The 13,799-nt window shown below is 35.5% G+C and overlaps 1 protein-coding gene across 5 annotated transcripts in view; it reads right to left on the bottom strand.

The window, feature by feature from the left end:
* Positions 1–13,799, bottom strand: part of EPHA3 (EPH receptor A3) — a 411,826-nt gene that overhangs the window by 284,044 nt on the left and 113,983 nt on the right. For all 5 annotated transcript variants that reach the window (XM_044940608.2, XM_044940609.2, XM_006077278.4 and 2 more), the window contains one exon: positions 828–1,488. In XM_044940608.2, the coding sequence (XP_044796543.1) occupies positions 828–1,488 (661 nt within the window). The remainder of the gene's footprint in view (positions 1–827; positions 1,489–13,799) is intronic.

Below are 13,799 nucleotides of genomic sequence, written 5' to 3'. Positions count from 1 at the left end.
TTGAGACTTACTAAATGGCCACAAGTAGAATACACACTCAATTCTTTTGATTAAGTTAACAGCAACAAAAAGGTATTAAAACAGACTAGATTCCAAAGACTGTATATTTAAATTCTCCCATGTACTGAAACATTTAAAATTATAATGATAATTTTTGTGTGTTCTTAAACACTAAACCTTGGCTAATGCTAAATAACAAACTTTGGGATTAAGTGGAATTTATCATCTAATATAATCTTTTGTGGAAAAGATGATCTTTTATTTGATTTTACTTACCATGATCAAAATTTTAAATAATTTAAATTATTCCTCTGTATACCAAAACTGAAGCATCAACCCTGGATTTTTAAATAAAATATTTTTTATTAAAACACTAATGTTTTATAAGTAAATCCATATTTTATGCACAGATCACTGAAGAGACACTATTAATATATTTTATAGCAATGAATTACATATTACTATGAGATTGATGAGCACAACCATAAATAGTCAGTGGAGAATCTAATTCTGTTAGAATCAGATTAGCTTAGTTCCAATGCTATTTCTTCCCTCTACGTAAAAGAGACAGCGATCCCCCCCCCCCTTTTCAATTGGTCTAGTAGTATGTAGACTAGCACCACATAATCAAATATGCTAATATTTGTACAAAAATTATGAATCAACACATCAAGTGGGATAAATTTCATCTATAAGTAGTCTCTATTTAGTTTGAGTCACATTTTGCTGCTAAGTGAATTCGGGCTGGTTTCATTTATTTCAATTACTCTACCATGAACTCACAAGTAAGAAGTACCACTCTAGGGAAAATAGAGAAGGACTCTTACCTTGACACATGAAACCTCTTTCTTCATAGCCAGCATTGCAGGAGCACTTGCCAATGGGTACAAGCCATTCACCTTCTGTACTGCAGTACATCCTAGGAGGATCTTCCTCCTTAGAGTTGTTAACACAAGAACCTCTAACTTCCACCAGAGATTGGGAATCCATGGGTACTGTGTCTGGAAACATAGCCAGATTCTTCACTGTAAACGGGCACTTTTTGAAGTACACTCTCACAGACACTAAGGCAACACAAGCACCAACATCTTGAAAAGCCAAATAAAATCCCTTTTTGTTGACAGGACCTACTTCTCTAACCTCAGTGTTGAGTTTAAGAATACGGTCCCCAAGATCCATCTGCGTGAAACTTTCATCAGCTGCAATGGTGTCAATCTTTGTAAACTGATGTTCTCGGAATTTGACTCCATGATCATCATCAGACTCCATGTAGTACAGATTGAAAGTCTCCTTGCAAGTTCCCAAAACCAATGGAATGCTATTGCAGTCCCGGAGAGTGAACTTTAGCTCCACATAGATCTTCTGAGCTGAGTTCCTGGGGATCCAGTTTGTCCTCAGCCAATTATTTTGACTATGATCCATGACATTGCACACCTGGTAAGTCCGGATGGGTGTGTAATGTTCATCAACACCACTGATCTCTTCCCACTTGAAGAATGAAAGAAGAAGAAAAAAAGAAAGGCAGAATTAATGAATTAAGCATGATGAATAATTGTGACTACAAGATGAAGGTGTTAATGGCATCACAGGAAATACAAAACAAGCAGAAATTTCACTGTTGCTCATTAAAGATCAAGATGCGCAGCAATTCTGTAACATTCTTGTTTGCAGTTTTTATTATTTACAAGGTTCTCTGAGTTCTTTGACACAAAATAATTCAAAATTTTGATGAACACATTTGAATTTTATTTGAGTTTGTGTGATATTCAGGAAGAAGTTGCTTAGAAATTGATTGGACCTAGACAAACATCCTAGCATAAAAAATGTCAAATCAGTGATCTCTAATAATATGATAAGAATTATTTTGTCATGTATTTTAGGGGATTTTTTTTTTGGTTTGCTCTTTTAAAAGAAAAAGAAAAATACCACTGCCTAGCATTTCTCTTTATTAAACTTTCCCCAATTTGGGCCAGACTTTGGTAAAATCAGTATATCACAAAGAAAGTGAATCTAAATTATTTCATTACCAGGTATCTTTATGCATGACATTACTAACATGCTTGGTCATTTCAAGAAATATATGATGGAGAACTTTGAATTTCTGAAGTAAAAACATGAACATGTCTCCTTCCCATCTCCCCAAAATCCAACAAATAGTTATACATGTAGAACCGAAGATTTAAGTATAGTGAACGTTTCAATTCTTAATGTCTTTTATCCATGTTAAATTTTCCACATGCAAGAAATACATGGCTACTTAAGTTGTTGTTATAGCAGTTTGGGCTATGATGGTAATAAAACTTTTTTTCATTGTATATACACTCAAAAAGTTTCAAGGCTTTTTAGAAAAGTTAAGCACTGCTTCTTTGATCCTTATACAGGTTTTGAGAAGCTTTCAAGTTAGCATCACATTGTTTGTGTTATTTATGATTCTATAACTATTATTCTATCTGTTTCTAGCTGTGTCTACACTCTGTTTACACCATGCCCAGTTATCTTATTGCTGCTAGGAAAGTACATCGTTTTCCATGTCATATTAGAGTTTTAATCTTCTATGGCTTTCCCATTACTCATGTAAGAACTTCAAACTCTTCAGTTTGGCATTTGTGCTTTTCCAAAAACTATTCCCAACTTACATTTATTTTTTTTCTAAAAGTTTGAATTGAGATTAGAGAATTATAAGTTTCACTTATGCACATACTTTTCTTGTCTCTGTGAACTCTTTTTTATGTTTTCAAAAGAAATGTTGGATCTTCTTTCGTTATGGTATAAAAAAAGAGCACTGGTCTTTGCTCATTTCTCTGTGATGCCTCCCCATAACCTTAATGTGCTTAAGACACTTTGTTTCGTATAACACTTATTAAATATCTTTTTCAGTTTTAGATTTGATTCATGATACATCATTAGATTAGTTTAACATTGTTTCATATACATTTGTTAGATTTTAGAGCTCTTTATATCCTTTATAACTTCACACAACTTCACTTTTTAGGAATAAAAGATGAATACAATGCATAAAAATTATGTTTTTTATAATATATTTAGTAAACTCAAGGAAATAATAAAGTTCATATTAGATAATATGTTTTAACTTTGTAAATAAATAAATGAAATCCTTGTGATGCCCATTATAAATGGGTTTCTAAAATCTTCTCCATTAAAAGAGTTACTTATTTTCATAAGGAAGAAGTTTTAAATAAATTTTAACTAAATCAATGGCATTTAAAATATTTTAACGTATTTTCTACTTATATTTATTAAATACACATAGGAATTCCAATCCACAACTTCTAGTTACAAAGTAAGATAAAAATGCTATTTTTTTAAATTCACAATAACCAAAAGTAAAGAAATATGGCATTTATCTGGCCTTTGAACCTCATTAGCCAAAAAAATAATTATTTACATTAGAGTGTTTGAATTATCAAATCCAAGCTGCACCCTGCCCCACTACCAATGTGAGAAACACAGTTTTAAAACTCTTTAGTCTCCTTAGTTCTCCTACCAATCTAAGAACAAACCAAAAGCAAATAATTAAACAGCACCACTTATTTCAGTAACTTGGATCATTCAGGGTCTGGAATATATGAGAAGCATTCATTTTCTGGAGACAAAATTGGCTTGTCTTTATTGTCATGCCTAACATCCAACAAAGGAACCCATTTTGTTATTTTAGAAAACCCTAGAATAATATACAAGAAAATACTCATAATGTATTTTTAATAATCACCGATTAATCATTTTCAAACAACCACTCTATAAATATATTATATGGAGAGCTTTTAAGAAAAAAGTATATATCAGAGTCTCATTTCTGAGGATTTTACACTGAGGTGCCTATAAAAATTAAGTCACATTCAAAACCAAAATTAATGTATAACTTTAATATCAGAAAATTAAAAACCTGTGAACTGAGTTGAAGCTCAAAAAAAATTGTAATGTTAAATAGTATTATTATGTTGCATCTTTTCTATTAATATTACATTGATTCTATGATGGCATTGTAAAGTATAGAGCTAACAAAAACTCCAGAGAATAAATGCTTTCTGTGGGCATTTTACAGAACGTTAGATGATAAGGCCTATTTAAAAATTAGCCAACTGACTTCAAAAATTTTAGGTCAGAGTTTTCTTATCAGAATAGATAAGTTTGTAATTTGATGAATCAGTTGGAATTTTCTCCTGCTCTGGACAGCCTTTTGTTAGACACCAAATAGAAATGACACAGAAACGACACCATGTAAAGATTTTCACAATTTGATGTAAAATATGATTTTAATTATGGAGATATCAATGTAGTCTAATATTTTCCTTTGAATGCTAATTTGGCAAGCTATCACAAGCCTTTGAATGCAGAGGTACAAATTGCAAGAAGATAATGCAAACAGCACCAGCCTGCTCTGTGCATAAAAAGGTTGCAGAGAGCAATTATCACTTCATTAATTTGTAATGAAAACCAAATTGCCTGTAAGTGATGGTGACTTGCCATCTCAGACCACTTGCAAAAAAACAGCAGATCTCTGACTCTAGTGTCTGCTGAGGACTTGTTTAGTTGCTCAGTCCTGTCCTCTTGCGACCCCATAGATTGTATGTAGCCACCCAGACTCCTCTGTCCATGGGACTTCTCAAGTAAGAATACTGGAGTGGGTGGCCATTTCCTCCTCCAGGGGATCTTCTGGATCCAGGGATCAAATCCACGTCTGCTGCTTGGTAGGCAGATTCTTTATCACTGAGCCACCTAGGAAATTGCTGAGGACTAGAGAGTGGAAATAAAATTCCTAAAAAAGCAGTTTTGCAACAGCAGCAACAGAAATCATTAAAGCGCTGTTGTAATTCTTACATTTTATAAATTAAAAGGATACTCATATTTACCCAATCTTCATACCTAAGAACTAATGTGTACATTCGTAAATTATTAGAGATTATGTACTGTCATAGTCATTGTGTCAAGGCCAATGTGAACAAAGAAAATGGGTGATTTAGAATTAGTGACATATAAAATTGGGAGGTACAAAGCATTTATCGCTTCATTTTTCTAATCCTTAAGGAAGGATCTCTTCAAGGGATGTCCAGCAGTAACACTGTCCAGCAGAAAGGGACACAAAACTAGTAAGAACAGAACTAATAACACAGACACAGAACTAGTGACTAGTAAGAATGCAAATTCTTTCTAAAGCTTAAATTCTTCAAAATCAATAATTCCAGGAATAGCCTGGCTCCCATATTCTTACTATATAAGCTTTTATCATTAGACCACAGAGACCGGAATTGAATTTCTTTTTTTTTTTTCTTTTTCCAGATTATTACAACTATAAGAAAAACATTTGCCCAGACTTCTTTTCCCTAGAAGGATGATTCAGAATTCTATTCCCTGTAACATTAGCACAATGAGCCTCCTTATCAACAAAATACAGTGTAAGATGTGATTCAATTTATATTTTTTAGATAGCACAGCTTCTTGTCACTGAGTCAAATATATATTTTGAGGGAAAATATATTTTTAACAATTAATCAGCATTTAACCTAATAGCTCTCATTTTAATGAACCTCAATTATAGTAATAAAGGATTTATACTCATTGTTAACATTAATTACTCTCTTGGATACATTTTTTGCTACTTCCTAATAGAGAGTAGGAGGAAAGTGTTTACATTTTCTTTAAAAGAGGGAGAACATGGGATACAGCTAGTGCATAGACTAACTTAAATATTTAGAAAGTGAGAAACAACTTCGTGATTTACTTTATAAGGTTTAAATCACTTCTTAGAAATTTGCAGATGATATTAAAAAAGAAAATATACCAATATTCTTATGTTTGTAATACTACATTTATATTTCAATGGTGAATAAAAAGCACATAGTTCTGCACTTTAGAAAATGCTAATGTGACTAATGCTGCCCTTAATAACTGTGAAAGTGAAGTCATTCAGTCATGTCCGACTCTTTGCGGTCCCATGGACTGTAGCCTACCAGGCTCCTCCGTCTATGGAATTTTCCAGGCAAGAGTGCTGGAGTGGGTTGCCATTTCCTTCTCCAGGGGCTCTTCCCGACCCAGGGATCAAACCTGGGTAACCTGCATTGCAGGCTGATGCTTTACCCTCTAAGCCACCAGGGAAGTCCTCTTAATAACTTGTAAGTGATATTAAAGTTGATTCGTGTCATTCTTTCTCCTCTCCTGTTTCTACTTTTACATGTTTTTCCTTTTGCACATATCATAGCTGTTTCAAAATGCAGTGTTCATTACTCTTTGTAACCCTATGGATTATACAGTCCATGGAATTCTCCAGGCCAGAATACTGGAGTGGGTAGTTGTTCCCTTCTCCAGGGGATCTTCCCAATGCAGGGATAGAACCCAGGTCTCCCACATTGCAGGTGGATTCTTTACCAACTGAGCTATCAGGGAAGCCCTCTTAATAACTGTAAGTGATATTGAAGTTGATTCGTGTCATTCTTTCCCCTCTCCTGTTTCTACTCTTACATGTTTTTCCCTTTGCACATATCATAGCTGTTTCAAAACACAGTTTTCATCCTAGAAATATTTGAACATTTATCACACATCAGCATAAGCTTGGCAATGCATAATCACTTATAGGAAGATGTCACTGGCAAGTTTCAGACCCAGATGTATGTAACAAACTCACTATATTTCCATATATTATTAAATAGAATTTTCTTAGCCAATAGGCCTCAAAAGTATATATATACACACACACACACATACTTGTAATAGTATTACATTAAAAAGTAGAGTAAAATAAAAGAGTTGAGACAAATGAGAAACAGAATTTGGGGGTTTGGGGGGCTTTGTTGGTGATGATGATTTGGGGTCAAATCAGAGAAATACATTTATAACCAGAGGACTGAGGAGAGAGAAGATGGGGATTTGATATTGAAAATTCAGCATCAGCAACAAGATGCAGGCCAAAGTCTAAAGATAATGATAGCCAGAAGTTACATGCCTGAGATGGCATGTCCAGTAATCTTAATAATAATGACTACTATCCATCCTCCCACCCACCTTTACCTCCTAAGTAATTAGCAGAAGTTTGATAATGATATTACAAATATCTTGTTGAAAATAGAGAGGACAATGTCTCAGTTTGGATACAGTATAGAGAAAAGAGATGGAAAACCAGGAAGGGAAAGAAAGACCAGAGATTATTATTATTATTGAGGAAAGCCATATTAAAAAGCAGAGATATTACTTTGCTGACAAAGGTCCACCCAGTCAAAGCTGTGGTTTTTCCAGTAGTCATGTATGGATGAGATAGTTGGACCATAAAGAAAGCCGAGAGCAGAATAACTGATGCTTTTGGATTGTGGTGTTGGAGAAGACTCTTGAGAGTCCCTTGAGCTGCAAGGAGATCCAACCAGTCTATCCTAAAGGAAATCAGTCCTAAATATTCATTGGAGGGACTGATGCTAAAGCTGAAACTCCAATACTTTGTCTGCCTGATGCAAAGAACTGACTGATTGGAGAAGACCCTGGTGCTGGAAAAGATTGAAGGCAGGAGGAGAAGGGAACAACAGAGGACAAGATGGTTGGATGGCATCACCAACTGGATGGGCATGAGTTTGAGCAAGCTCTGGGATTTGGTGATGGACAGGGAAGCCTGGCATGCTGCAGTCCATGGGGTCACAAAGAGTCAGACATAACTGAGTGACTGAACTGACTTCAGAGGATAAGAGAAAGAGTTAGGACCAGGAAAATGTATCATCTCTGTTTGGGTATAGGGTAGGCCCTGGTACATTCTGTAGTTAGAACAAGATGCTGGCTATTCAAGGCAATGTCTTCTGAAAGTCTGAGCATGTGTGGGGGTCCTTTGGTCCCCATCAGCGCCTACTTTGGATTCTCTGTCTTTACTCAGCACTTTACAGTCACAAATACTTCCATCTTCAGTCTCAGGATTTCTCAGTTCCTGATACCCTTAGACTGAGGCAAGAACAAGGGCAGCCTCAGCTTCACCATTCTAGGCCTTTGATTTTAGTAATTCTCCCCTAAGTTGGGGTTGGTTTAGTGGTACTTTACTGAGATCTCAGAGCTGTTGCCATATCTTTGCATCTGTGGAAAAACATCCCATAATTCTGACTAGTCTGTCTAATTTCCTTACATCAAAGGTTCTTATTTTTGGCTAAGCATTAACCAGAGACCTTTTAAAAAATACTACTTCACAGATGTCTATCCAAAATATTTCATTTTACATTACCTAGGAGATTTGGATGTGAGTAGGTGACTCCCTAAGGTTGGGAACCAATGTTCTATGTCCTTTGGGCAACTTTTGCCCTCAACTTCACCTGACAGCATATTCCACTATCAGTTTCCAAGACTTCCTTATTTTATACATTGGAGGATAATTGCTTTACAGTGTTATGTTGGTTTCTGCAGTTCAATTCAGTTCAGTCGTGCAGTCGTGTCCGATCCTGCGACCCCATGGACTGCAGCACGCCAGGGCTCCCTGTCCTTCACCAACTCCCAGAGTTTACTCAAACCCATGTCCACTGAGTCAGTGATGCCATCCAACCATCTCATCTTCTGTCATCCCCTTCTCCTCCTGTCTTCAGTCTTTCCCAGCATCAGGGTCTTTTCAAATGAGTCAGTTCTTCACATCTGGTGGCCAAAGAATTGTAGTTTCAGCTTCAGCATCAGTCCTTGCAATGAATATTTAGGACTAATTTCCTTTAGGATGGACTGGTTGAATCTCTTTGCAGTCCAAGGGACTCTCAAGAGTCTTCTCCAACACCAGAGTTCAAAAGCATCAGTTCTTCAGTGCTCAGCTTTCTTTATAGTCCACCTCTCACATCCATACATGACCACTGGAAAAACCATAGCTTTGACTAGATGGACCTCAGTACATCAATGTGAAACAGTCATAATTATATATCCCCTTCCTCTTGAGCCTCCCTTCTCCCCCCATCCCACCCCTCTAGGTTGTCACAAAGTGCCGGTCTGGGCGCCCTGTGTTATACAGTAGTCTCCCACTAGCCATCTATTTTACACATGGTAGCATATATATTTCAATACTATCTCAATTTTCTCTACCCTCTCCTTCCCAAGACTTCTGAATCTCCTCAGAAACCATTGCTACGTCTAATGTTTCCAGATAGTCCTGCCTTTGTTTCTATTGAAGGCCCTATTGCTCAGCCCTCATCCCATATGTTGTTGATGCCCAATTTGCCAAGGCCCAGATGTGCCTTCGGAGAAGGCAATGACACCCCATTCCAGTACTCTTGCTTGGAAGTCCCATGGACAGAGGAGCCTGTTAGGCTGCAGTCCATGGGCTTGCTAAGAGTCGGACATGACTGAGCGACTTCACTTTCACTTTTCACTTTCATGCATTGGAGAAGGAAATGGCAACCCACTCCAGTGTTCTTGCCTGGAGAATCCCAGGGATGGAGGAGCCTGGTGGGCTGCCGTCTATGGGGTTGCACAGAGTCGGACACAACTGAAGCAACTTAGCAGCAGCAGCAGCAGCAGCAGATGTGCCTTATGTAGAACCTGAATAATCTCATCTTCTACCTCCCACAAAGATTTGTAAGATATTATTATAATAAACAACACAAGTCTAATCATATTGCTCTTCTATTTCACATCTGGTGGTAAATGCAAAACGTGTGCATTACAGAAAAATGTAAACTGTGTGTGGGAGGGCTACCTTCAGTCACATATCTCTCTTGGTGGAATGCAAGACAACTGATTTTAGATATGCTACAGTTTTTAGAGTTCACTATAATTTGGTAATCTCCTACTGTGATTTCTGAAATGATTTGTGATTTTTTAAGATACCTCTATAATAGTGGTTTAATTTGATTCCACATGCATTTATTGAATGTTTCTATATGCAAAGCCAAGATTAGAAGCAGTAGATAGTAAAATGATAAGTAAAATGTGATTTTTGCTATCCAGAAATTGATGCTGGAAGGAAGGGCATGAGTATCACACAAGGCAGATAATGATACGTAGTCCATTTGAGGTGTTGCAAGGAGCTGTGGGGAAAGAAAGGATTACTGGTGGAGGAGGGTTCTGGGAAATCACTAAAGAAGAAATGGAAAGGTAGGATGACTAGAATCTCTACAGGTGGAAATAGGAGGGTTCACTGAAAGAAAGAGTGTGAGCAAACAGGAAGACCCGTGAGGACAGAACCTGTGTAAGGAGTGGGGTTCCAGTGTGACTGGAATTTAGGGCACTGAGCAGCCGGGATGCAGACAGTTACTTAAAAAGAAAGGACTGGGCAAATTTCGGAATGTCAGCTGATATATCTTTACTTCATTTGCTACCATGAAAAACTCCTGAAAAGAGGCACAAGGTTTGCTCCAGACTGGGAGACGGTTCTCCAAAGAGAAGGAGAAAGAGGGGTTTCAGAAAGACCTCTGCAAGTTCCAGAAGAGAATTCTGAAGAAGATGACCTCTGCTGAATGTATGAACAGTGAACATTTCCCAAAAGATTATAAAGAAATATATTTTTCTTATGAATATATATAGGATACAGCTACACATGCAGAAAGGAACACAGCTCATTATAATATAATTTTGTGACTACTAAAAGGTTTCATAAAGATTCCCATTTGTACAGAAACACTGCAAACAACAAGAGAAAAAAAATTAAAGGTACATGTATGTAAATAAATGTTTCTTTCATTTTTCTTTTGTGAAATAGTGTTCTCATTAGATCCCACATATCTGATTTCAAGAACACCTAATCAATATTTATTGAATAACTACTACCAAGCTCTATATTGATACTATGGTAATGAAGAAGATAGGAAAGATATCTGTCCTTAAGGAATATACCATACTTACGTTAAATCCATTGTTATATCCATTTTTATTTTGTATCCATTTGTATGTTATATGCATTTTCATTTATTTCTTTGCTCATTATTCTTTCTCGCCTTCATAGTCTCTGGTTTGACTTATTTTTCCCTCCCAAACATTTACGTGAAAGTGAAAGTTGCTCAGTTGTGTCTGACTCTTTGTGACCCCATGGACTATACAGTCCATGGAATTCTCCAGGCCAGAATACTGGAGTGGGTAGCCTTTCTCTTCTCCGGGGCATCTTCCCAACTCAGGGATAGAACCCAGGTCTCCTGCATTGCAGGCGGTTTCTTTACTAGCTGAGCCACAAGGGAAGCCCCCCAAGCATTTCACTCTGTGCCTAAAACTAAATACCTCATACAGATTTACTAAAATTAGATATCACGTGATGCACTAAATGTTAAACTCACGTAACTAACAAAGCACAGAAGTATGCTTTGGGGCACAGAAGGCATTGATTTTTAAAAATAAATACTCTGGTTAACTATGTGTCAAAGAGTGACCTTAACCAATTAAATATAAGACACATACCATGTCTATAAGCGTTTTGTAAAAAAAAAAATAAAAAAAGAATCAGGAAATGAATTTCTATAAAATGTGTGTTAGTAGATTTATGATAAAGATTTTGAAATGTATGATGAAAAGTTTTTTAAAGATGGGAAACAATCTTAAAGTTTGAGAGATGGTGGGTGGCAATGGAAAAAACTTTCCAAAATAATGCAAAATGCTTAAAGATCTATCAAAAAGTGAATTTCTAGCCAGAAGAATAAGCTTGCAAAAGATATAATACATTAAAATATAAAATATACCATGGGAAGGTCATATCTACATTCTTCATTGTCAAAAGTTTTCAATTAAACCTGCTATTTGAATTTACTTTTCCTGTGAGGGGAAAAATATCAATGTAATGAAAGACAGTAAAAGTAAAATTTTAACTGTAGAGGTTTGATGTTAATGGTGAAATATTTCTATTTATAATGTAAAAGAAATATAATTGCAAAATGTTATTTTTAGAAGTATAACCATGAAAAAATTTACCATTAATATGAAAATTACTTTCATAAAGAGAAAGACAAAGTAGTATAAAAATCATCAATTAACTATTTATCTATTCCATAAAGTTTGGGGAAATTGTTTATATTTATCAGAAATTTTTCACTCTTTCTGTTGCTATGTAGTCAAATAACTACACTTCTCATAGGTTAAATTTGCCCTTTAATGTCAGGGAGTAAAACAATGAGACTATCATGTCTCCAATTCTTGGAAACATATTTAATATGAAATTGCCCAATAAAAAGGTAATTTTAGAATTCAGTATAACTGCTTGAAAATGTGGGGTAAAATTCCACGCACATTGGCTTAACTTGTCTAGACTGAAAACTGAGTTAAAATGGACATTTACAGAATTATTACAAACGGCCAACTACTTAGAAATTAATGCATAGCAGTGACAGCAGTACGTTTCATACCAGTTGTGAGAGTCATGTAATTTCCTGCTATGATAATGGGTCACAGACACGGTAATTCATAGCAATTTATGATATACCTGTGGAGCGCTCACAGTGACGGAAATGAAATTAACTCGTGTCACTCTGCAACATATGCTAAGTTTTACACATTTTCAGATAACTCAGTTTATTTTTTAACACAATATGTGTAATTCCTGAAAGCAGTTTTTTGAAATGTAAGCTGCTTTATAGCAACAATTTTAAAGCTGCAGAGATGCCTTTGGCTGTTGGGTGGCAACCCTGTTTCATAGGAACATTTTTAATCATTTATCCGTTTAGTATCTTAGGAAGGCCAGCTATGTTAGTGTCTAAGCTCTAGATACAGGCAGACCTTAGGTTTGAAGCCTACCTTTGCTAGTTAATAGGAGGTTTAAGAGCCTGTGACTAAATTCACACAACTCTAAAATGTGAAACATCATAGTAAACTCTTTCTAGATATGTGAACAAAAGTAGATTTTCCATTTTAAAACAATTGTAACAGTGCATGGCACTTGGGGAGCAGTAAACAAATATTATTATTCTGCTAAAGTTAACAAAAAATGTCATTGGGATATATGGATTTTTTTCTTATAAAATAATAGAAGTGTATTTTAAATTCAAGCTTTATCTATTTTCTATTCTTATTTCACTAGTCTAGAGATTTTTCAAATTTATTTAAGGTCACCACAGTTTCTGACAAGTGTAATTTGTTTTACTCTTTCGAAATCCAATAAATATAATTAATGACGAAAGTCAACTGACTATATTGTAAATGAGCCTGCTGTCTATTATCTATGATAAATATGCTATTCCATGTGGAGTAAAGTTTTGCCAATATTATTCCACACTTTCCCAGGTACTATAGTTCTGTAACATTTTTAGAAAATTGACTTCAATTCCTTTCACTATTTTTTTGAATGAACAGTATATGATCTATTTGTATATTAAGAGACATGTTTTAATAAAACAAAAATATGTATTATTATCATACTATGCTTTTAGTTCATACTGGTCACTGTGTTAAATCTGTTATGTCATGTCTAAATTGAGATGATAACAATACCTTTCTTACAGTACTGCTTAGTTTCTTAACAGATTATATTGGTAGTTAGTAAGTGCTTACATAGTTGCCACCTGCTAAGTAAAACAAATATGTATTAAGCACATACATGCTATAAACTTGTTTTCTAGTACTACCATTATGATAATGGTGCAGAAGTCATGGTTCCCTGACCTTGATAAATCTTAATCATAAGAATGGAAATATGTTTGTGTAAGCTTAATGTTAGACAGTCATTCATTTATTCAATAGAAATCCACCGAGAGCCAGGCACTCTTCTATTTCCTGGGGACCACCTTCTCCATGGGAAGAATAACAGTAAAGTCATCAGTGTTTTAATGGAGCTTAGGCTCTCCTTGAAAGAAAACAAAGAGTAAATAATCACACAGACACATGAAAGGTAAGCTGACCATAATTATTATAAAGAAAAACAAAGAGAA

This window comes from Bubalus bubalis, chromosome 1, assembly GCF_019923935.1.
Source record: "Bubalus bubalis isolate 160015118507 breed Murrah chromosome 1, NDDB_SH_1, whole genome shotgun sequence".
In the NCBI taxonomy this organism is placed as follows: Eukaryota; Metazoa; Chordata; class Mammalia; order Artiodactyla; family Bovidae; genus Bubalus; species Bubalus bubalis.
This window is presented reverse-complemented; position numbering and strand designations above follow the sequence as displayed.